The following is a 22,993-nucleotide window of genomic DNA, read 5'->3' on the forward strand; positions in this document are numbered from 1 at the left end:
TTTTTTACTCATGTTCAGTTCTTCTCAGGTGTTCCAAAGACTTCTGACATCTTGTGTTATATCTAATGTTAGACAAATTGCCTTGTTGAGGTGTAAAATTGTAAACTTTTAACACATAGGCTATTGTTTCAATGTCATGGTTGGACAAACATTCTTCTGTAATATATACAAAATTGTAATGTAGATTTAAAAATACAAGAAATAAACTTACAGCATCTGTTTTGCTTTTTATTTGAGAGGCATAAAGAAATTTCCCCTGACGGTCGAATGAAACAACATTCCTTAGAATATCAATATAGGTAGCGCCACCATCTGTTGACTTAGCCAGAGTATAATCTGTTGTGAAACTGAAGTCAATAACTGAAATGAAACATTTTTAAAAAATCATATAGTAAAGAAGAATTTTACTAAAGTTCTCACAATTTTTATTCACTTAAGATTTTTACTAATCATTTGCTTACATAGATTTATTGCAACCTTATCTTATAATAATTCAGGAAGCATTATTTTTGTTTTGTTCTTTCTTACAGAGAAAGGAAAATGATGAAATATGTTAAATTTTTACAAGATACCTGTAAATTAATTTGATTCAGACTGTGTTCAGAATCTTAAAACTTGATGAGCTCCATTACAAGAGTACTTATTTTGAACAAAATACATTTGTTTTACTTAAAATCAAAGAAATAGAATCTTAAATGTTTTTTGTTGGTTTTTTCTTCCAAATAACTGCAGCAAAAGACATCACAATACTCAATCTGACATCACTCATACCACTGTGTGATGCCAATGATGGGGTGAGTACAACAGCTCTCCCTATTCTTTGAATAGTAGAGCTAAAAAAAATTGTCTTTAAATGCAAACAAAGCTAGTTTATTAATGAAAGAATAATCCTGTAAGAAACAGAATAGAACAAACAGAATTTGGGACTTACATTGCTTTAAAAAAGAGTCAGCCATTGGTTGAGCTCCATATGTAAAGTAGATTGTTTCATTGGTATCCGGGTTGGATCCACCATCTACATCTTCATCCAATTTAACACCCCAGATCACCTTGTCAACAGCTTGCTCCACATGTGTCGCCTTATCTTTTATTTCTAGTTGTTGCCAACTATTACCATTATTTTTAGATATAAACATGTTCTACAAGAAAAAAACAGTACAAAATTGGAAAAACTCATCAATGTATTTCAATTGAACAATTTCAGAACTTTTATAGCATTTGAAGACATTTTAAAGCTTTGATGAAATAAAAATGATTTCATAAGTTAAAAAAAAAATTCTAGTTAATATACGGAACAATACCAGTACTTACAAAAAAAACGTTCCTTGTAAAATAATTTCTAAGGCAAAATGAGAGCCATAACATTATCTTCATTCAAATTTGAAATTTCATGGGACAAAAATTGATTAAAAAAAAATTGATCAACAACTATACATATTGCCAAGTTTTTACAAAGAATGAATCAATGATCAGAATCAAGAGCAATATCAACATTTCAGTATTTCACCTAAGTTTCACACTTAAATTAAATATCTAACATATACTGTAGGATACATACAACCATGACCCCAAATTGTTATTTTGATGTATCATTACTAGAGCTAGTACTGGGGTTATGTATGACAGATGTTGCACTTTCCATTCTCTCCTACAAATAGACTCCATAAACACCCACAATGCAATTCTCATCTATATTTATTTGTTTTCATTTTTCATTTTATTTTATTTTTCATTGCTCTTACTGAACTTGAAGTGTGTTAGCCTATGCTGCAACTATAGAGGCTAGCAAGTCTGCTAATCCCTACAGTCTGTCAAGGCTCTCTTCTATAGTAGCTCAAATTCTATTTTTTGATATTGAAATCAATGAAACATTGAATGGGCTGTGCCAAGTTCAAATCAGGGCTAATCCTTCATAAAAAGGTTAAAGGTTAAAATGCAGAGATGGAAAAAAAAACTTAATAATTTAAAATTTATAATTTTGATTTTTTTTTTGTGAACATCAAGTTATGACTTACAATTGTACAGTAGAAGAGTAATAGTTGATGTTAAGGCTATTGTTCCATCAATATTTCATTTTACACGTGACAATACATGTTTCAATAAGTAACATATTGCACAACGTATATGATTCATTCCTTTGATACAATTAAATAAATGGAAAACACTTGTACACATGTTATCTTAATTCTAATTCTTCTTTTGATTGACCATTAAAACAATGCACAATAAGCAAATGATGTGTCCTTGTGTTTCAAAGAAATACTTTTCAGTTTAATATATCTTTTTTGAAGGGTGTTACACTGACAGTGTTAAAGTTCTAAATATACTTGTAAACAAAATCTTCAAATGCTCCTCCGAGCCTTATTTCAGGCACATTGCTGGCACATCGGTAAAATCACTGGCCTTAGGCTAGCTGGCTATATCACTAGGTTTGCTTCAAGTTACATGTACATGAGCACTATATAAGATACTGGTCATCACTACTGTGGTATTAACTATCAAAGAAACAAGAATCATGGCTAAGTTTTATATTTACCTTCTTGGCATTCAGAGCAATCAAATAGTCCTCATTAAAGGGGTTAAACACTAATTCTCCATCAAAGGGAAATGATAGGGTATTCTGGGCAAAATTTAGCCCACCATCAATAGATGTATACATGTAATTCCCTTCCCCAATGAGATATATCTGAAAAACATAAGCATCTTTAAGGCACTGTACATGTATAAAGAATAGTCTTTTATAAACATATTACATTTTTTATTGTTTTCCCTATTTTGTAGTATATCTATAAAACAATTCAATTAAACATTACGAGGTAAGTTTGACCAAATACAGCTTGGCAAATAGTATACAGAAGATTATAGAAGCAATACATCACCATGATTGATGTGGATCACAGTATTAGATACAATTTAACAATATCATACAAACTCAAAAAACATCTGAGCCGTGTCAAGACATAACCAACATGTGACAGTGCGTTTGCGACCAGAATGGATCCAGACCAGCCTGAGCATCTGCGCAGTCTGATCAGGATCCATGCTGTTCGCTATCAGTTTCTCTACTTGTAATAAATTTAGTAAGTGAACAGCATGGATCCTGATCAGACTGCGCAGATGCGCAGGCTGGTTTGGTTCCATGCTGGTCGCAAACGCATTATGTTGGTTTTGTCGTGACATGACTCATTTAGTGTGTAAAATAATTTTGGTGGAGATTTCTAAGATAGTAGGGACCAGGATTTAAACTAATTTACTAAAAGCTTTACTTTTAAATGGCCTAGAAATGTATTATTTGATTTCAAAACCTTACCTTCTTAGAATTATAAGGGTGTCTTTGTACACCATTATGTTTCTTTATAACATATTTCCCTGGTTTTAAACCTAGTTTATCTGTCAAATTTGTTAAGGTTACACCATAGTCTTCACTGAAAACATCAAAATATCTTCAAAAATATAACCATCTTCACCCAAACAATTTCAGCTTATATACCGGTATAAGCCAGTTTTCTGACATCTGCCATCTTCAGTTAGCAACTGGTATAACATTAAAATGAAGAAAGTCAATAAAATATGAAAACAATGTGCTATATTCTTTTCCAATACAATAATAGCATGTCAGCCTTAATAATTCTGGGAATGAAAGAAAAAAAGAAGAGCTGTCATCAAAACAGCACATTTAGCTAGTGGTGATGGTAGTTTAACCTCTGGATCATGGCAGTAAGCCACGTTCTGCACAGTTCAGCCACCCCTGAACAGACTGTCAAGCAGTTTACCAGTACTAGTTGCCTTCACTTTCACAAGGAACTGATAACTTCTGTACATGCAAAAGCAGTCAGGTACAGTGTGATTGACCAAAGGAATGATTTCATGATCAAACACAACTAAAGTGACCTGAGCCATCCGGGAATCGAACCCAGGTTGTTCAATTCACACTCCAACACTATCTATTGAGCTGACCAGACAGTTACATTTGGCTTGTGTCAAAGCTGGACAGCTAAATATTTCCATCAGCTAGAAATTATATTATTTTCATAAATAAACTGATTTCTAAAGATCTAGTGCAGCTTTTTTTTCAAAGCAGTTTGCAGCCAAATTTTTTTTTATTTCTTTTATTTTTCAAATAAAATGAAATCATACAATTTTTCTTAATGCATAACAATGCTTTCTGACATAAAGTAAAGTTTTCTTTTTAAACATTATAGTCTAAGACTTTTATTTTCCACAATAATTAAATTAAACATTATTTCTCTTACTGCATTACTTAAACAAGGTGGATTATTAAGGTGTTAGTAACATGTAGTAAATTTTGTTATACTGGTGGTAAAGGCCTCTCACTATAAGGATTAACTAATTAACCTGTTTTACTCATTCATCAATCTTTTCCAAAAAAACATCTAATATAACAGTTATTCTAATCTTGGATCTAGATTAATTTTTGATTTATTTCCAAGAAATGACAGTGAACATTCTACATTATATTATATATACCTTCTGAACACTGATGATTCTGTTGTGGTTCCCAGAATTGAATCAGTTGTCACAATAATCAGTACCTAAATAAAGAGAGAAAAATAGTTTCTCAGTTAAATGAAATCATTGAAACAAACAAAAACTGTCCAGGTCTCTGTGTAAGAAATGAAAAAAATCTGTTTTATCCTTGGTCTTTTTTGAAGCAATGTTTTTTTTGTTTTTGTTTTTTTTTTTAATTATGATGCTCTTTTTTACATTGGTGGCCTAAATAAACTTCATTTTGAACCTTTCAAACATATCTATGCAAGCACTAATTATACCATTGTCCATGCTTACATATCCACAATCTGGCCAGTTCTGAATATTTAGCAAATCATAATTATACATTGAAAATATTTTTGATTAATATTATATTTTTTTTAATAAGAGCCTGGATAAAGTATATTATTTAATAGGAATTAACAAAGGGGAAGATTTCGTTTAAAATATATTAAATTTTACCTACAATTATCATTTATGAACCTGATCACATGACAAACATTTCAAAAAATATGTTTAATAGTTGGGATGTGAATCTGGCAAGCAAAATAAATCCACCAGAAATTTCTAAAATCATAAAGGATTATGATTTAGTTAAAATATATGTCCGAGTTACGTGTCTTTGAAATGACCTACAATTATGGTACAGATGTTATGTGAGAATTTCCAAATTACATGTACCGTAATACCTTCTGTCTTGTTATGGGGATTCTAAAACTTTAACCATAAATTAAACATGTTATCATATTTAAAGTAGGGGCAAAAGCATAACCTAATAATAAGTACAAGTCTATGTTTGAGTCATGGGCCTTGGTCAGTGACCTACATTTAAGATACTCAGGACAATTGTGTGTGACATCAGGTGAATTTCTTCAGTTACAGAGGAGAATTATAACCGTGTACACATTTTGTTTTAGTTCTCAAAGCGCTATACTAGTAGTTTAATCAAAATTCATGCCAGAGTTAAACAGGTCTTGAAAAGTGAACTACAATTATCATTCTCCAAACCAATACCTTCAGTAGTTAATGAAAACTCAGATGTCTTAACAACAAATTAAATCGCACCATGATAATACGTACAATATAATTACCTAACTATCAAAGTTTATATATCATAACCTATTTGAATGATAATTAAATACAACAATAAGGAAATTCAAACATTTTAAAAGTATTCATTACATTCAAGCAAAAAAATTTCAAAACATCCAAGTCAGTTAAATCAATGTGTTAAAAGAACTTAAAAGGAAGGTGATATCTTAAACAAGAACATGTTTGTTAAACACAAATGCGCCCCCTTCCCCCCCCCCCCCCCCCCCCCCGGCTCAGATTCTTGTAAGTAGCAATATTTCAAAAAATGTTTACCCATTCACTCAGTTATGGACAGAAAAATTTGCCAAAAAATTGTAAACACAAGCTATATAGCTTGACAAAGTCATGGCATTTTGTAATTGTGAAAAATATAAGTTGCCAAGTCATTGCTCTGACTTGTGAAGTTGAAAAATATTCAACTTCATGCAAGTTTTCTTCCTACCAAATATGAAATACATGTGTCATTAAATAAAGGCTGTATGGGCAAAAGTGTAAAAATCTATTTTGAGCACTGGTGACCTTGACTAAACTGACCCCTAACTCTATCCAAAAGAAGAATACCATGTAAGTTATCTTCCTACCAAATATGAAATACATGTCAATAAATAAAGGCTGTATATATATGGGCAAAAGTGTAAAAATCTATTTTTAGCACAAGTGACCTTGACCCACTGATCCCTACCCCAATCAAAAGGATGAATACCATGCAAGTTATCTTCCTACCAAATATAAAATATATCTGTCACTTAATAAAGGCTGTATGAGCAAATGTGTAAAATTCTATTTTTAGCACTGGTGACCTTGACCCAACTGACCACTAACTCCATCAAAGTTTGTTTCTATCAATTATAAATAACATCTGTCTATAGAAAAAGGTCAATACACCTGTAAAAATATAAAAATCTATTTATAACATTGGTGACCTTGACATTGGTAACATTGACCTTGACCCAAATGACCCCTTACTACACCCAAAGAAGGAGGACCTCCCTTGGCATGTTTGTATTAAACTAAGACATTAACTAAACAAGAGGGCCATGATGGCCCTGAGGTCGCTCACCTGTATATAGGGCCCCCGGAGCAAGGCCAGTTTAAACCCCAGGGCTTTTATTTAAACAACCTTGGAAGACACTCATTAGAAGATGTTTCACAATGTTAAGTTTTTATTTCACAATGTTAAGTTTTTACTACACACATATAATGAAAAACAATGATCTCTCCTCTCCCCCCCCCCCCCCCCCTGGCAGGGCCAATTTTCACCTGAGGGCTTTTATTTGAACAAACTTGGTAGACATCCATAAGAAGATATTTCATGCTAATCATCTAAGCTCTAGCTCATTGGGTTTTTTAAAAAAGATTTTTAAGTTTTTACTATACACATATAGTTAAAAACAATGACACCCCTGGGGCGGGGCCAGTTTTGACCCCAGGGCTTTTATTCGAACAAACTTTGAAGACACTTACTAGAAGATGTTTCATGCTTAATATCTAAACTCTAGCTATTTGGGTTTTTTCAAAGAAGATTTTTTAAATTTTTACTATATGCAAATAGGGAATATCAATGACCCCCCCCCCCCAGGGCGGGGCCAATTTGACCCAAAGGCTTTTATTTGAACAAACTTTGTAGACACTCACTAGAAGTTGTTTCATGCCTCATATCTAAACTCTAGCTATTTGGGTTTTTTCAAAGAAGCTTTTATAAGTTTTGCATACACATATAAGGAAAATCAATGACCCCCTGGGGCGGGGCTAATTTTGACCCCAGGGCTTTAATTTGAACAAACTTAGTAGACACCCATTAGAACATGTTTCATGCTAAATATCTTAGCTCTGGCTCTTTGAGTTCTTTACAAGAAGATTTTTTAAGTTTTTACTATATGCATATAGAGAAAATCAATGACCCCCTGGGGCGGGGCCAATTTTGACCCCTGGGCTTTTATTTGAACAAACTTGGTAGACATTCATAAGAACATGTTTCATGCTGAATATCTTAGCTCTAGCTCTTTGGGTTCTTTAAAAGAAGATTTTTTTAAGTTTTTACTGTATGCATATAGGGAAAATCAATGACCCCCCGGGGCGGGGCCAATTTTGACCCTAGGGCTTTTATTTGAACAAACTTGGTAGACATCCATTAGAAAATGTTTCATGCTAAATATCTTAGCTCTAGCTCTTTGGGTTCTTTAAAAGAAGATTTTTTGAGCTTTTACTATATACATATAAGGAAAAACAATGACCCCCTGGGGCGGGGCCAATTTTGACCCCAGGAATTTAATTTGAACAAATTGGTAGACACTCACTAGAAGATGTTTTATGCCAAATATCTAAGCTCTAGCTCTTAGGATTTTTTTAAAGAAGATATTTAAAGTTTTTTCTTTCGGTTGCCATGGCTGCACCAGAGTTCTGCATGGAATTAAATTCTTTGAACAATTTTTAAAGGTGACCACCAAAGGAACATTCCTGTGAAGTTTGGATGAAATTGGCTTAGTGGTTTATGAGGAGATGTCATTTAAAGTAAAAGTTTACGGACGGACGGACGCCGGACAAAAAGTGATCACAAAAGCTCACCCTGTCACTTTGTGACAGGTGAGCTAAAAATAAAGGCTGTATGAGCAAAAATGTTTATATTTATTTTTTAAACCAGTGACCTTGACCCTAGAGACCACTTACTCCACAAAAATTTAGAGGACCATCAAAGGTATCCACCTACTAAATATGAAAGATATCATTACAGAAATTAAGCAATTAGGAGAAATTTAAGATAAATCCAACTTGCCGAAATAGGTTAACCAGACAAGGCCCTATTTTCAAAGTGAAAAAAGGGAAATAACTGGGAAATATGGATGACACAGTTATATAACTTGGCAATATCATGTACTTTGTATTGATAAGTAAGTGTGGAAATTATAAAGCCATTAGTATAGATAGAACTTAAGATATTTCCAACTTGCTGTTTTAGGTTAACCATTATTCATTTTCTAAGTGCTGAAAAGGGCAATAACTTAGTAAATATGAAAGCCAGAGTTATGTAACTTGCCCAGATCATGTACTTTGTATTGATTAGTAAGTGTGTAAACTTAGAAACCATTGGTACAGGTAGAACTTAAGAAAAATCCAACTTGCCGTTCTAGGTTAACCTCGTACGGACAGACGGACGGAAGTTCTCACAGGACAGTAATTATGTGGCTACTCTATTGTTCTCTCTATTGTTCTTTTTAGCCACACATAAGAAAATAGCCACATAAAAGCATTAGGGAATGAATGACATCAAAGAGAAAGAACAGTTACCTATTGTCCCTCTAGCCACATAATTACTCTCCTGTGAGTGCGGATGGACAGACAGACGGAAGGTTCAATTAGTATATGCCCGGGGGCATAAAAATATAAAAAACACCCTACATAATGTATAATATTTCTGAATTTATTATAAATAAAATGTGTTTTTATATACTATATATCAAAAATATATAATATGTCCTAGATTTTATAAAAATGTATTATACAATGAAGAAAATTACACGTGACTGAGAGTCATCTATATAAACTGTACATGTACACAAAAAACTGTGAAACTTTTGTATGTTAAGTTTTACATTCAAATAAAAAGGAAATGATGAAAATTAAGTCAAGTGGAAAACTTTCTAATGAACTATAATCCTGTTTGACAATGACCAAAAAGCCTCTGGTATATCTTGATATGTACAAATTAAATATAAACTGATTGTGAATCCAGTCAATTTGCTACAAGAATATACCGTATTGTTTCAGTTTAATGCCCTTAGGGGCTTGCATTTTTGAAAAGGGGGGCCCTAAATAAAAACTATAAAAATGTGCTTTAAATATGTTTATTAAAGACACAAATCAATTATTATAACCATTATTCATTATTATGATATAATATTTAACACAGGATTATTTTTTAATGTTTTTACATTTTTGGAATGACATAAATTGTTACTTTTTCAATAATATTGTTTTTAGATATGTTTGATTGCTCTTTCATTATGTCATTTATAAATCTATAAGGTAAGTTTTTTTCTTCAACAAAAAGTGATGGGGATGCTAATTAGAGAGGGGTGTTACATAGGATGGTATATAGCCTTTATAAAAGAGGATAATGAAACAAACTTTAACAACTAAAAATTCTGATACCAAAAGTAGCAGAAATACTTGCAGTAAAAACTTTATAAACACCCTGTACACGCAAATATTTTTTTCAAACAAGGGTTTAAAATTTAAAGTATTTTTAATAATCATTTAATGATTCATAAATCATATACTTGTTTATGTCAACAGTATTTATCATATAAGAAATCAATCACATTACTGTCACCTATCATATCTTATCATAACTGATGCATTGTATTTTAATGTTGGGATCTTGACTTTTTAATTTTATAATGATGACATATTTATATGACAACTGAAGTTTTCAGATGAAAAGAATGAAAAATATACTGTATCAGGAAAAGAAAACAGAAAATGATATAGAGGATATTCAAGTTTTTTCTATAAATACATGATTTATTTTCATCGAGTGGTATGAAAATAAATATTTCATGAGTGGCGGTAGCCACGAGTGAAATATGGTAATTTTCATGCCACAAGATGAAAATAAATCATGTATTTATAGAAAAAACTTGAATTTTATTATGTACATTTTTCTCTTTTTTGTGATGAAATTTGAAAAACTTTCCCTTAAATTTTGTGTACTGGTAGAATTTAAAAGAAAGTAGTCCGGCAAGACACCAGTGAAAATACGGAAAATATGTTTCACTGCAGTGAAAAATAAATTTTTACAGTGAAAATACGGAAAATGAAAATACGCATTTTATTTCATCAATATTTCTCAATATTTCATTTATAAGCATATAATAAAATAACGGTATTAAATTAAATTAGGACAACATCCTTGACAAAATGTATTTTTAGAACTTTTATTTCATTGAGAAGAATATTAAACTGTTTATATTAATAACAAGAGGCAAGGATGATAGGCCTCTAACAAACATTTTGATTGGTAACTGAAAGATACAAATACATCTGAAAAAATCCTTCCCTGCAATAGACTGTTAAACTCAGAGGTTGTATTTATAGCAGTCAAGGTTGGTCTGAACTCATTTATCTACATGAAGTTCAAAACTGTAAAACCAGATACAGGTATTCTCGGGCCAAAAAATATGTTTTCCTCAAAATGAGAATTTTTAAAAAAACTTATTTTTATATTGTATATTTTCAGACTTCAGAATTATCTCTCATTATCTGAGAAAGGTATCTGATTTAAATACACAGAACTTTAATATTGGAATTGTATTAAGTAAGAACCAAAGGATCAGTCTGTTTAAGTTAATTTAGTATGCCTAGCAAAAGTTTAAAATATCTAAATTGTAAACGTATAACCATGAAAATTTCATTCTTACCCCATCATTTTCTCCTGCCCATGCAAGTGCCATGGCTGGTTTTGTCTCATTTGTAAATGTTAGCTGAAAATATATATAAAAAGATTAGATGATAATTAGTCAATAATATAACAAGACATGACTACTGACGGGCAGAATGTTGAACCTTCTCGTCTTAATACAAACCTGAACCAATAAGCTTCAGATTATAGAGAAAGATGTATGTGCACAACACATCCTCATATACCCCAAGGCAAAATCTTGGCAATCCATCATCTAAGTTGACCTTAACCTCTGACTGCCCGGTGACCTGGTTTCTGTGAATGACACAAAGTCTAATGATTAACATATGAGCCTAATTAACTCAATTCATTTTATTTGAAACCTCTATGCATGAAGAAGTTATGGCATGGACACTGACACAGACAAATTCTAAACAGCCATTTTGACAGCTATGTTGAGCTGCCCTACAAAAATCCTCTGACCACTCAGCATAAGCTTAATACAGTGTGGACAAACAAATTTTTATATTTTTATTTGACCTTTGACCTCTTTTGACCTTGACCTTTATTTTGCTCAAGTCAACTCAACTCACCATGTAGAACATGTGTTCTAGTTTAGTTATATTAAAATCCATCCATGCATATAAAAGTTATACACATAAATGAATTTTGTAATTTTTTATTTGACCCTAAAGTATGACCTTGACCTTTGCCACAGACATCTGAATTTTGCACGAGACACTCGGTCTCACTATGGGGAACATTTGTCCCAAGTTATATCAAATCCCTCCATGCATGTGGAAGTTACGTTCCGGACACAGGTTTTGCACCAACCCCCAAAGTCTGACCTTGACTTTTGAGTAGCAGACCTGGATTTTGCTTGTGTCACACACCACTCCATCATGGTGAACATTTGTATCAAACTATTTATGTAATCCTTCAAAGAATGAGTAAGATAATCATATAGACCAGATAAATTTAGACGAACAAATAGACTGATGCACGCACATATACCAAACCACTGGGACTAAGTTGACCTTACCACAAGTGGGCTCAACATAATCACTCAGGATAATACTTCAAAGCATTAGCAAGACACAGCGCCAACAAACAAATTTTAATACTTTTATTTGACCTTTGACCTCTTGTTACCTTGACCTTAATTTTGCACGAGACAACTCAAGTCAACATGGAGAACATTTGTGCTAAGTACCAAATTATTTTGTTATCCTTCAGAGAACAAGCAAGAAACAGTGCCAACAAACAAATTGTAATATTTTTATTTAACCTTTGACCTCTTCTGACCTTGACCTGCATTTTCCACAACAGAACTCAACTCAACATGGTGAACAATTTTGTGCTAAGTAATATATTAAAATCCTTCCATGAATGTAGAAGTAAAAACTAGAAAATGAATGTTTTATTATGTAATTTGACCTTTGACCCCTAAGTGTGACCTTGACCTTTACCACAGACACCTGAATTTTTCTGGTGTAACCCCGCCTCACTATGGAAAACAATATTTGTTCCAAGTGGTATTTAACATCCCTCCATGCATATGGAAATTACACTCCAGACACGGGTTTTGTACTGATCCCCAAGTGTGACCTTGACCTTTAAGCAGCAGAAATGGGTTTAATTGTGTACAACACACCACCAGATCATGGTGAATATTTGTACCAAATTATTTTGTAATCCTTCAAAAAAATGAGCAAGATACAGACAGGACAAATCCTGATGCACTGACGTATATACACCAAATAGTGGTGTTTAAGTTGAGCTCACTGCAAGGGGGGTCGACAAAAATCAAATAATTAGTATCTCTTTTAATACTGAAATACAGACATTACTTTCTATCTTATTTCTAAACCCTTAGCACCTAAAATATCTTAAATGGACTTGTCCATCTTTCAATATGGACAAAATCATCCATGATTTTTTAAAATGGTTCAGTGAGAAGTAAACAGTTCAGTCCATCAGGTCAGCTTTTTTCTTCTTTTTTTTTACTTGGGTTTTACATCACACCGACACAGTATAGGTCATTTGGCGACGTTCCAGCTTTACTGGTGGAGGAAGACCTCATGTGCCCCTCCATGCATTTTTTCAGGCATGAACGGGCACCTGAGTAGAACAACAGACGTTCCATAAACTAGCTGGATAGCTTCCTCACATGAAAAGAATCCAAAGTCCCTGTCGGGATTTGAACCCACAGCGGTGAGGGGCAAGTGGTTTGAAGTCAACCTCCGTAACCACTCGGCAATGGACACCCCCCATGGTCAGCTGGCTGATTTTGGTCTACACTTGTAGCATCTGTTGACACTAGTGAATGTCTGCTAATGGTTAAACTGCTTGCAGGTGTTTCAATATACCTCAGCGCATGAACTGAGTAAAACAATCTGAAAATAGCTTCTTTATGGTCAGCAGGAAATGCTGTGGAAATTTAACAAAATAAATAATTATTTATATGCACATGTAGTAGATAAGACAATATTCTAAATATTGAAATATAACCTGAACAAGCTTTGTTTAAATATTTATGTTAATGCTAAATTAAACAGATATGAATATACATGCATATAATTATAGAAATAAAGATGTGTAATAAAGTTTGGCAAAATTACAAACCAAAATTAATAAAGAATTCGGGACACATAAAGGGGCAAAATATGTCTGAATATGTATGTCATTATTATTTTTAAAACCTAATGCAAATTTCATGACAACAGATTGACTTTAAATCATTTTAATTTAAGTCTTTCTGATATACCATACAAAAAATATTTTTCAGACAACAAAACTATAGATTATTTCTTAAGTTACTTGTTAAAATTCATTTCACATGACAATTATATTTGCTTTGTTCATTTGAAATAACAATATTTGTCACAAGGCAAGTTTTGAAATGTATACCAATAGACACTTGATACACAATAATATCAATACAAGTGTGAGCTCTTAAAATATATAATACATTATAATTATTCATATCCTTGTAAAGTACTCGTCTAGGATATATAAATATGTGGGACAATGATGATATCACTTGAACAGGATACTTGTGATACTTAGACATACAAATTATTTATAATATTATTATCAGTTATTATAATCGACAGTAACCTGGTAATTAATAAATTGATTATCTTCATTCTTGGACCAAAAAAAACCCTTTAATTTGGACAAGACCTTCTAAAAAGTTAAACTTGCTTGACCTTCAGCTTTAAAAAACCTTGAATGTCAATGCCAAATTATTGAATTTTGGTTAAATTGTAATTAACAATATTTATGACTTTCGTTTGTTTTATCAATTTTACTTGTTCCATACACATGAATCTTCTCTGTTTCCATTTTCTAAAGACCAGTGGTATTATAATATATAGATATTGTTTTTCTTCGCTTACTAAATTTTTTTATCTTAAAATATTCTTGTCAGTTCTCAATAATTACTGGTATGTCAAGCTTTGTTATTATAACATATCATTTGTTTGTTTGATTGTGAAGATCTTTAAAAGCTGTACTTGAATCAATGCCAGCACTAACCTATTCTAGTGTTTATTATTTTTTGTCCAATAGGATTACAGTATTTCAAATAAATCGTATCACATTTAATACTTTGGTAAATCAGCAAACCTGTAATCAGTCTAGTAAATCCACTCTTTATAATATTGGTTAAAACACACACAAAGCTGGTTTAAGTTTATTAGTACATATTTACAAAATTAAATTGGTCACGCAGCTTTTTCGCACCTGACCAATTTAATTTTGTAAATACGTACTAATTTTAGGTTAAAGTTTATTAGTATGTACATGTATTTACAACATAAAATTGGTCAGACGTGGCACAGCCGCACAAACAATTTAATTTTGTAAATACGTACTAATAAATTTTAACCCGCTTAGTGTTTTTGAAATTATTTTTTTCTTATAATACAGCAAGACTAGAACTTGACATTTATTTTTCTGTTGTCTTTATTTATTGCATAATCATTTACTAGCTCCCTCTATAAAGAACTATAAACTTAACTTTGTTTAATGGTTGGAACAGCAGGTTATCCGATTTTGGGTTATAGATCTATTATCTGCAAAGATGTGAAAATTATACAAGTTATTTCTATGCCAACAAACAAAACATGTAGTAATCAATGGAAACCATCAATATGATCTGACACATACTAGTCAACTACAGACACTAATGGTATGTGGTACACTCCCTTTGCTCCTGAATATTCATATTATTAATTGTTCCATTTTCATTTCTTATTGGCGCAAAATCACAAAATAATGTGTTGCTTTTTTTTTAGCAATATTAAACCAAATGAGCCTTGAATTGAACTGTTATACAAAACATTTGCTAATGTTTTTTACATGCTGTTTACAATGAGAATACATTTAGCATGGAACTTGGTTTTTTTAAACCTGGTCTCACTCCATGCTTAGCATGAAATGATGCTGGTTTGCGACTTTGGCGCTAACCAGAATAACACATACTACCTCCTCCCCTTCTTATTTGATTTTTTTTATTGCAGTGAGGGGCAATTAGACTCGAAATGACCTTTTTTTTTGCAACCGAAACAAGTTTTTTTTAGGCCATTAGCTTCTTTTTTAAGAAGTTTTTTTTTATTTAGGTTTAGGACAATGCTGTTAAAACATTTTTGAAGCTTTTTAATTGCCACTTTTAAAGAACTTAACTGAGATGGAGCAGCATTGGCTTGCGCAACTTTAGGAGCTTTTTTTAGGGCAAACACATTAGCGCCATTGTTAACAAATTTTTTACTAGCCCTTTTTTTAGAGCTGCCATAAACTGACTGATGCAGGTGCTGATACCATTGGATTTTGTTTATTGCCTTTTTTATGGTTGAAGGTTTATTTATGGCTACGGCTACTGTAAACTTTGTTTACCAGACCCTCACAAAAGTTGCATTACTGTTTGCCTATTTGAGTAGTATTTAGGCAGGTATTTAAACGCATTTGGAGCCAGGGTTATGACCCTATTTGCCCAATCATCAAGAGACTCTCCCTGCAGCTGTGAAGATTGCTGGAAAGACACTTGGGCTGTTTTAGCAAGTTTTTTGGAACCAAATTTTATTTTCAGTTTTTGCAAGAGCTTTTGATAAGAAATATTGTTTTTTTATATAATGATTGCATGATAGTTAGCGGATTTTTTACTTAGACACCAGCATAAACCATTAAGACATTTTTTTGACGTTTAATTGCATGCTTTGGCATAACGAAAGAACTTTTCCTTATATGCCAGCCAGTTTGTTTTTATTATTATACAGTTTATACTGCAACCTTGTTGGCAAACTTTGAATAAATGCTGCAGTTTTGGACTTTTTTGCGCTGTGCTTAACACTAGGTTGTGGAGAAGATTGTTGACTTAGTTAAGATAATTTATTACTTGAAGGATTATTATACCTAGCAGCTGCGTTTAGCTTGGGACGTGCCCCACCTCTCAAGGACTTGGCCTTTGAGGACAGGGGATTAACCATACTACTTTCATTTTTGGCGCGAATGATATTTTTGGCTACTTTTAAGACTTTTTGTACCTTTTCCTTTTGCCAATTATTTTTTGAAGGAATATTGTTGGGCTTCTTAGCATTTTATTGAAGTTTACTTTTTTTAACTTTTAATAATAAGCTGTTTAAAATTGCTCGACTTTTTTTTTTTAATAGAATTTTTTTTTACGAAGATGGTACTTGAGGTAGTATTTGGCTGCCACCATTAAAGTGTTTTGCTTACCTTAAAAAAATTTTTTTGTATGGATGACTATTTAAATTTTTTTTAGATTTTTTGGAATTGGATTTATTTTGCCGTTTTAAATTAACTTTTTACAAGATGGCGGCTAGGCAGTGTTGCATCTAGGCCACGCAATTGCGCGATTTGCGCATTTTTTATGCAGATCACGCATTTTAATGAAGTCAGTGCGCGCCAAGTCGCGCATCTGACTATCTTTTCAACTTAATTCAGTTTATCTTCATCGTATCTTAAACGCTTCAGCCATGTTTGTTTTCACTCGTGGTTATGCCTAAAATACGTACTAAATCGCATGTAGCCGCCGACTAAGTCATCTCGCGTGTGTTTTGTAGTATTTGTCAATATTTTATTTTTTCTACTTCTGTTTTTGAGCGGACGATAGCTGTCAAAAATGCCTGAATGTAAAATAAATGAATTTGGTAAGTCATATTGTAAGGTAAATTTATGCCCCCCACATTTTTTTTTAAATCCCCCACATTTTTCAATTGAGTGGGGGACAATCCCCCATAATTTTGAAATTCTAGATGCAACACTGCTAGGAATTGTTTTTGTTTAGCCCGAACTAAATTTTGTACCTTTTAAAAACGGTATGTCTCAAATTACGGTTACACTACCATACCTAACCACAAGAGGTTAGAGCTATTTTTAGCGCTGATATAAATTTTAAAAACATAGACAAGATAGAACTATTTTATTCATAACATTTCACTCCTTATCCCAATTACAGCACTCTAATATTGAAACATGTAAGAAAATATACTTACATTTCTGGTTATTGTTTTCCCTTCCAAACTCTTCACAAATTTTGAATTTTGTGCTAGACAGACTGGATCTTGATCTTCGGTCAGTTCTCTTTTGTATAGTTTGTGATCATTTTCGATTTTCTGTTCTACGAACACTGGCAGATCATTTGCATTGAATTGAACGACAGATTTGGACGTATGGAATGATAGTTGTCTTATATTTCCTTCAACAATACTGCAAACAGTCACAATTGTTAGAAAAGAGAAAAGAAAATATTTTGAAGTTAACTTTCCTTCCTTGTTCGCCATCTTGGTGTGTTGTTAGTCACATGACATTCGGTGATGACATAAATTATTCCCGGAAGATAAATCCCGTATAGGGTATGTGCAAAAGTAATATATGTCTTGATTTACGTACACGAACTATAATGTAACACTCCACTCAATGTTGGTGTTCCATCCAAAGAACACGAACACCGTGCACATAATATATACCACGGGGATAATCTCAGCAATATTTGGCCCCTGTTTCTCGTACTATCAGTGTTTCTCGTATAATGGGGACATTCAAAACAGATGAAATTGGCATTTTGGAATCCGAAAATGTGTCTTCTTTGTAGCGCTGATATAAATCAAGTCAACATTAAGATAAAAATGTGAGACAAGCATGTAAAAATATCGTTTTATGAAAATATCAGTAAATCCAGGAAAAAAATGTGTTTTAAGATTCCAACTTTAATTTTAATCATAAACACAAACATTTTCTATGATAATGTATCTTAAACACTTAATTAAGAGGGGCACTAATGATTTGAGGTGATTTGTAGAATAAATCATTACATAGCGACCAGCCTCTGGCAAAAAAAAAAAATAAAAAAAAATTACCAGATAATACGAGAAAGTATCTTGTAAATGAGGTTGAGGGTCAGTAAAGGAATCTACTGTATTCGTGCCTTTTTCGTAAATGATGTTTTCTTTGTTATTATGTCTAAAAGGTATATTTTTGTGTTAATTGCAAAATAAAAAACTATCTATAAATGTTATGTAAAGTTCATATGTACAGAGACATAGATTGGTGTTATCTACATCTCTGATATGATTGTAGTAGCCGACGTTTTTCCCGCCAAAAGTCCTTGTCCATTTGTCGTCTGCATGATGCCGTTGGGTACCGATTTTGTACGGAGACTTCCGTAATTAAATCGGATACTCCCGATCGGATAACCCTAGTTACCTTCAATACAAGAAGACTATTGGCATCGTCATGCTCTGACCCGTGCACACTAAGGCACGGAGGAGGAATTACTGCGATTCTATTTAACCGCGAACATTCGACCTTCGGATAAATTTAAGAAATTCACTTTATAACACATAAATGTTTAAAGTTATTAGATTGACAAATAAATTTACATTTGTATATAAACTCGCTATGTACAGTTGTTCGATTTATTTTTCCAAACATTAAAAAATTCAAGAAAAAGAAAAATTCTGAAAACAGTGTTCCCTCGGAAGCATCAATCACAACAAAATAACATAAGAATTGCAGACTCGGTTTGATTGAGTCTGTACATGAGGGATAATGTATAAGTGCAACATCCCTCACGCCCCCTAGCACCGGATTGAGCGGTACTCAATTCTCAACACTTTATAGTGTTGGCATCAATGATCCCGAAGGACCAGAAAATATAACAACACTGAAGTGAAGTACGGGGCAACTTTTTACGGCTGCCACACGGCACTTGACACCTGCTGTTGTGAAGTACAAAATTCTGGAAACAAAGTTATCCCTCGGAAGCATCAATCACAACAAAATGACATAAGAATTGCAGACTCGGTTTGATTGGGTCTGTACATGAGGGATAATGTATAAGTGCAACATCCCTCACGCCCCATAGCACTGGCTTGAGCGGTACTCAATTCTCAACACTTTATAATGTTGGCATAAATGATCCCGAAGGACCAGAAAATATAACAATACTGAAGTGGAAAAAGTCCACTATACGATTACGGCGCATTGCCTAGAAGGGCATTCGAACCACATACATTTCCCTATACATGTACATTGAAGAGTACATAACACAAATCCCCGTGTACCACATCATATGTGCCAGTTTAGGCTTTAGCCCCACGCTAATAGGAGAAAACAGGATACTATCATATTACTGGGTAGAATAATAAACAACACCTGGCGTAGCTTCGTCAAATTTAATGAAATTTATATGAAAACATAAATATATAATTATAATACAATACATAAAATACAACAAGTGAGCGTTGAAATAAGAACTATTTCAAGGAAATGAGTGAAATCCTCATTTAATGAAATAAATCTTACCACAGCGTCTAAAGTTAGATTGAAAATAACTTAATAATAAGATATTTCTTATCAAAAATGACAAATAGAATTTATATATTAATAGAATCGGTATATCTACACTCGTGAGAGAATAAAGAAGTGATCTGGAGCATGATAGTTCGCAAGCAAATATTAAAAGCAATGTACATAAAGCTTTATTCTCTCAAATCCCTTTCACACAACGTACAACACGATTGGACATACAAAAACAGTTCACAAAATTGCACGAAATATGAACAAAGTTTAATCGTCTCGGACGTATCCGTGAATTTTCGTACGTTACGGAACCATTCGATACAATAGCAGACGATAACAGACGCCACGGAAACAAACGACGCTTGCGCGGACATTTAAATATAATTTTCCCGCGTCCAATTGATAAACAGTGCACGGTAAAATGAACACTTTACGTAACAAATAAATCGATCCGTGACAATCATTTAAGTACATTATCTACTATTAATGTCAAACCCTCGCGGGGTCGTAGACATGTCTGCCCGTCGAAATCGAAGATAGTTAAAAAGAGTTTTTTTTAAAAAGAGGATAAAAGCGAAATATTAAAAACGGGGGCTGGAAAACTAGGGTGAGACATGTTCAATGCTAGCTATCACTGCACTGAACTGCTCTGGGGTAGGGAGAGCAATTGCAAGGGTCAGGTGGTAACACACCTAGGGAAGAGAATTTATAGTAATCTGAAGTTGCTGTGATTTACTAGTAACACAGGAGATTGCGTGATATTCGGGGGAGGTGTCACATAATTCTTCTTCTTTGGGTAAAGCAACCAGACCATGGTGAATCTTGTAGAAAAAGAATAACTTAGCATCTACATGTGTAAGTTCAAGTTTTCGAAGCTTAAGGGAGTGAAACATGTCCATGACAATAGAGGTCTGCCGTCAAACTAATGTAGCTTGATCCATGGGACTGCTCTTTGAGCATTTTCTATTTGATCTATTATATTTTGGTATGGGGATACCATACTTCGTAACCATATTCACGCCGGGGACTTTCCCTGACTAACGTCTGGTAAGCTTGACTAACGTCTGGTAAGCAACGGATTTAATGGATTGGGATTTAACCGTTTATGTTTCTGCATAAGAATCAGGACTAAGGTTTGGTTTGTTTTCATGGATGTCCTGTTTATGTGGGTATGACTCATGTAAGGTTTTCTGAAAAATCCATGCCTAGGTATTTAGCTTATGTAACTGATTCTTATTGAACTCCATGAAGGTAGTATTGTGTTAGGGTTGGAACTTTCCTTAACTTGACTCTTGGATGGGTAAAAATCCATATCCCACTCCAACTTCCACTTTTCTAACTGATTAAGGTCATTTTGGAAGGCTACTGATTGGTTTGCAGAGAGCATTGCATATTGCAGTATCGTCTGAAAAAACAAGCGGACCTGGTATTTATGTTTTGTAGGAGGTTATTCATATAAGCGAGAAACAGAAGAGGTCCATGAACTGAGCCTTGGGGACACCTTATGATACAGGGATCAGATTGGAGCTGCCGTCATTCAGCACAACTGACTTCAGTCTGTTATCTAGACAACTTTTGATCCATCTTAATGTTTGACCTCTGTTTCCAAAGTCTTGTAGATTCAGCAGTATTTTCTCAGGACTGACCTTATCAAAACATTTACTCAAATCTAAAAGAATAAGATCTAATTGCCTTTTTCGCTTAGACTGAGGTGACCAGGTCATTTACCATTCATAATTATATACCACTATAGTGGTACTGTAGCTGGTAAAATCAGGTTAACATTGTAAATATAGTTTAAAGGCAGAAAAGTTATGTTTAAAAAAAATGGGACAATAATTGACATATCAACATATCAATGAATATTTAAAAGTAACAATGTACATTAGTATTGCTATTATCACACAGGAAGACGTAATTTTGACAACACAGGTATAAAGATGAATTATTTAGAAGTGTTTGAAGAAGAGCTCATTTCCATGATTTATATAGCTACAAGGTTATACTACACAAAATCTTAGCTTCTGACATTACAGTTTCTTAGGTGATTTTTCAAACTTAATTTCCTTTACAGGTGAATGTAACAAAAGTGAATTCCAAATGTTAGATAATCCTGAAACATTAAAACTTGATATCCATAATTGAAAAGGAAATTAGTATAATATTGTATTCAACTTTATTATACACTATTTGGATGGAGATGTAAAAGATGTAATTTCAAACAATATCCATTACGTAAGAGATCCGAGACCTCTCAAGCATAAAATGTCTGCAACTAGGGTTTCTTAATCGGGCAAAAATCATAATCGATCATTGAAAATAATCGAACAACCCTTTTCGATCAATCATCGATTATATAATCGAAATATTTATGATAACAAAGTAAAAAAGTATAATGTACATAATTATCATGCTTTAATATTTATAAGAATTCCATTTCCATGTAACCACCACTTTATCAACTGAAATAAATTAATTTTAAGATATACTATGATCATCCTTGAGTAAAATATTTTAATCAAATAAATTCATTAAAATCTATGAAATTATTATGTCTCACTTTCTAAAAAGGAATGAATAAACTACTGTATGTATGGGAACAAGTTAAGTTGGTCGACCTGTTCTTAACAAAACTGCCGGTATTTTTTAACGACATTATATATTGATATTGCAACCACCTATAGTGAGTAGAATAATTTTATACATAACATATCTTTTTGTGTGAAGTCAAAACATGTTTATTTTATATTTACAAATAGAAGGTATAACAATTTTAAATATTTTCTAATGTCAAATTTGAGCATAGTATACCTTTATAATAGCATGCCTGATTGTCAACTATTAACTCAATGGTCACCAGTATGCTTTCATATTCAATTGAATGAAAATTATTGTTTCAAACAAAACTGGCTTTAATTTAGAGTGTTGTTATAATACAGTTAGTCACTTAAGTAACAGCAAGAAAATAAATTGCCGATGATCGATTATTAAACTTTGTAATATATCATCGCCGATCGGTTCTATAACTGATCAATTTTCGATTATACTCGATCATCGTTTAATCCCTATCTGCAACTATTGGTATATTACCTATAATTACATTATAATATGAAAAAGGCAAAGCCTCAAAGCGAGCTCGATGTACTTTTTACGTGAAATAGTATGAAA

General features: G+C 32.8%; 1 protein-coding gene across 1 annotated transcript in view; it reads right to left on the minus strand.

Annotated features, from left to right (window-relative positions):
- Positions 1-17,840, minus strand: part of LOC132742058 (sortilin-like) — a 43,984-nt gene extending 26,144 nt beyond the window's left edge. Inside the window, exons 1-7 of the mRNA XM_060730344.1 lie at positions 17,518-17,840; positions 11,019-11,081; positions 4,489-4,553; positions 3,311-3,425; positions 2,537-2,686; positions 932-1,139; positions 212-360 (exon numbers count right to left, since the gene is read on the minus strand). Of these exons, the coding sequence (XP_060586327.1) occupies positions 212-360; positions 932-1,139; positions 2,537-2,686; positions 3,311-3,425; positions 4,489-4,553; positions 11,019-11,081; positions 17,518-17,805 (1,038 nt within the window). The 5' untranslated portion in view covers positions 17,806-17,840. The remainder of the gene's footprint in view (positions 1-211; positions 361-931; positions 1,140-2,536; positions 2,687-3,310; positions 3,426-4,488; positions 4,554-11,018; positions 11,082-17,517) is intronic.
- Between the last annotated feature and the right edge of the window lie 5,153 nt (positions 17,841-22,993).

The sequence above is a fragment of the Ruditapes philippinarum genome, unplaced genomic scaffold (assembly GCF_026571515.1).
Source record: "Ruditapes philippinarum isolate M1 unplaced genomic scaffold, ASM2657151v2 ctg4925_1_1_1_1, whole genome shotgun sequence".
NCBI classification, from domain to species: domain Eukaryota; kingdom Metazoa; phylum Mollusca; class Bivalvia; order Venerida; family Veneridae; genus Ruditapes; species Ruditapes philippinarum.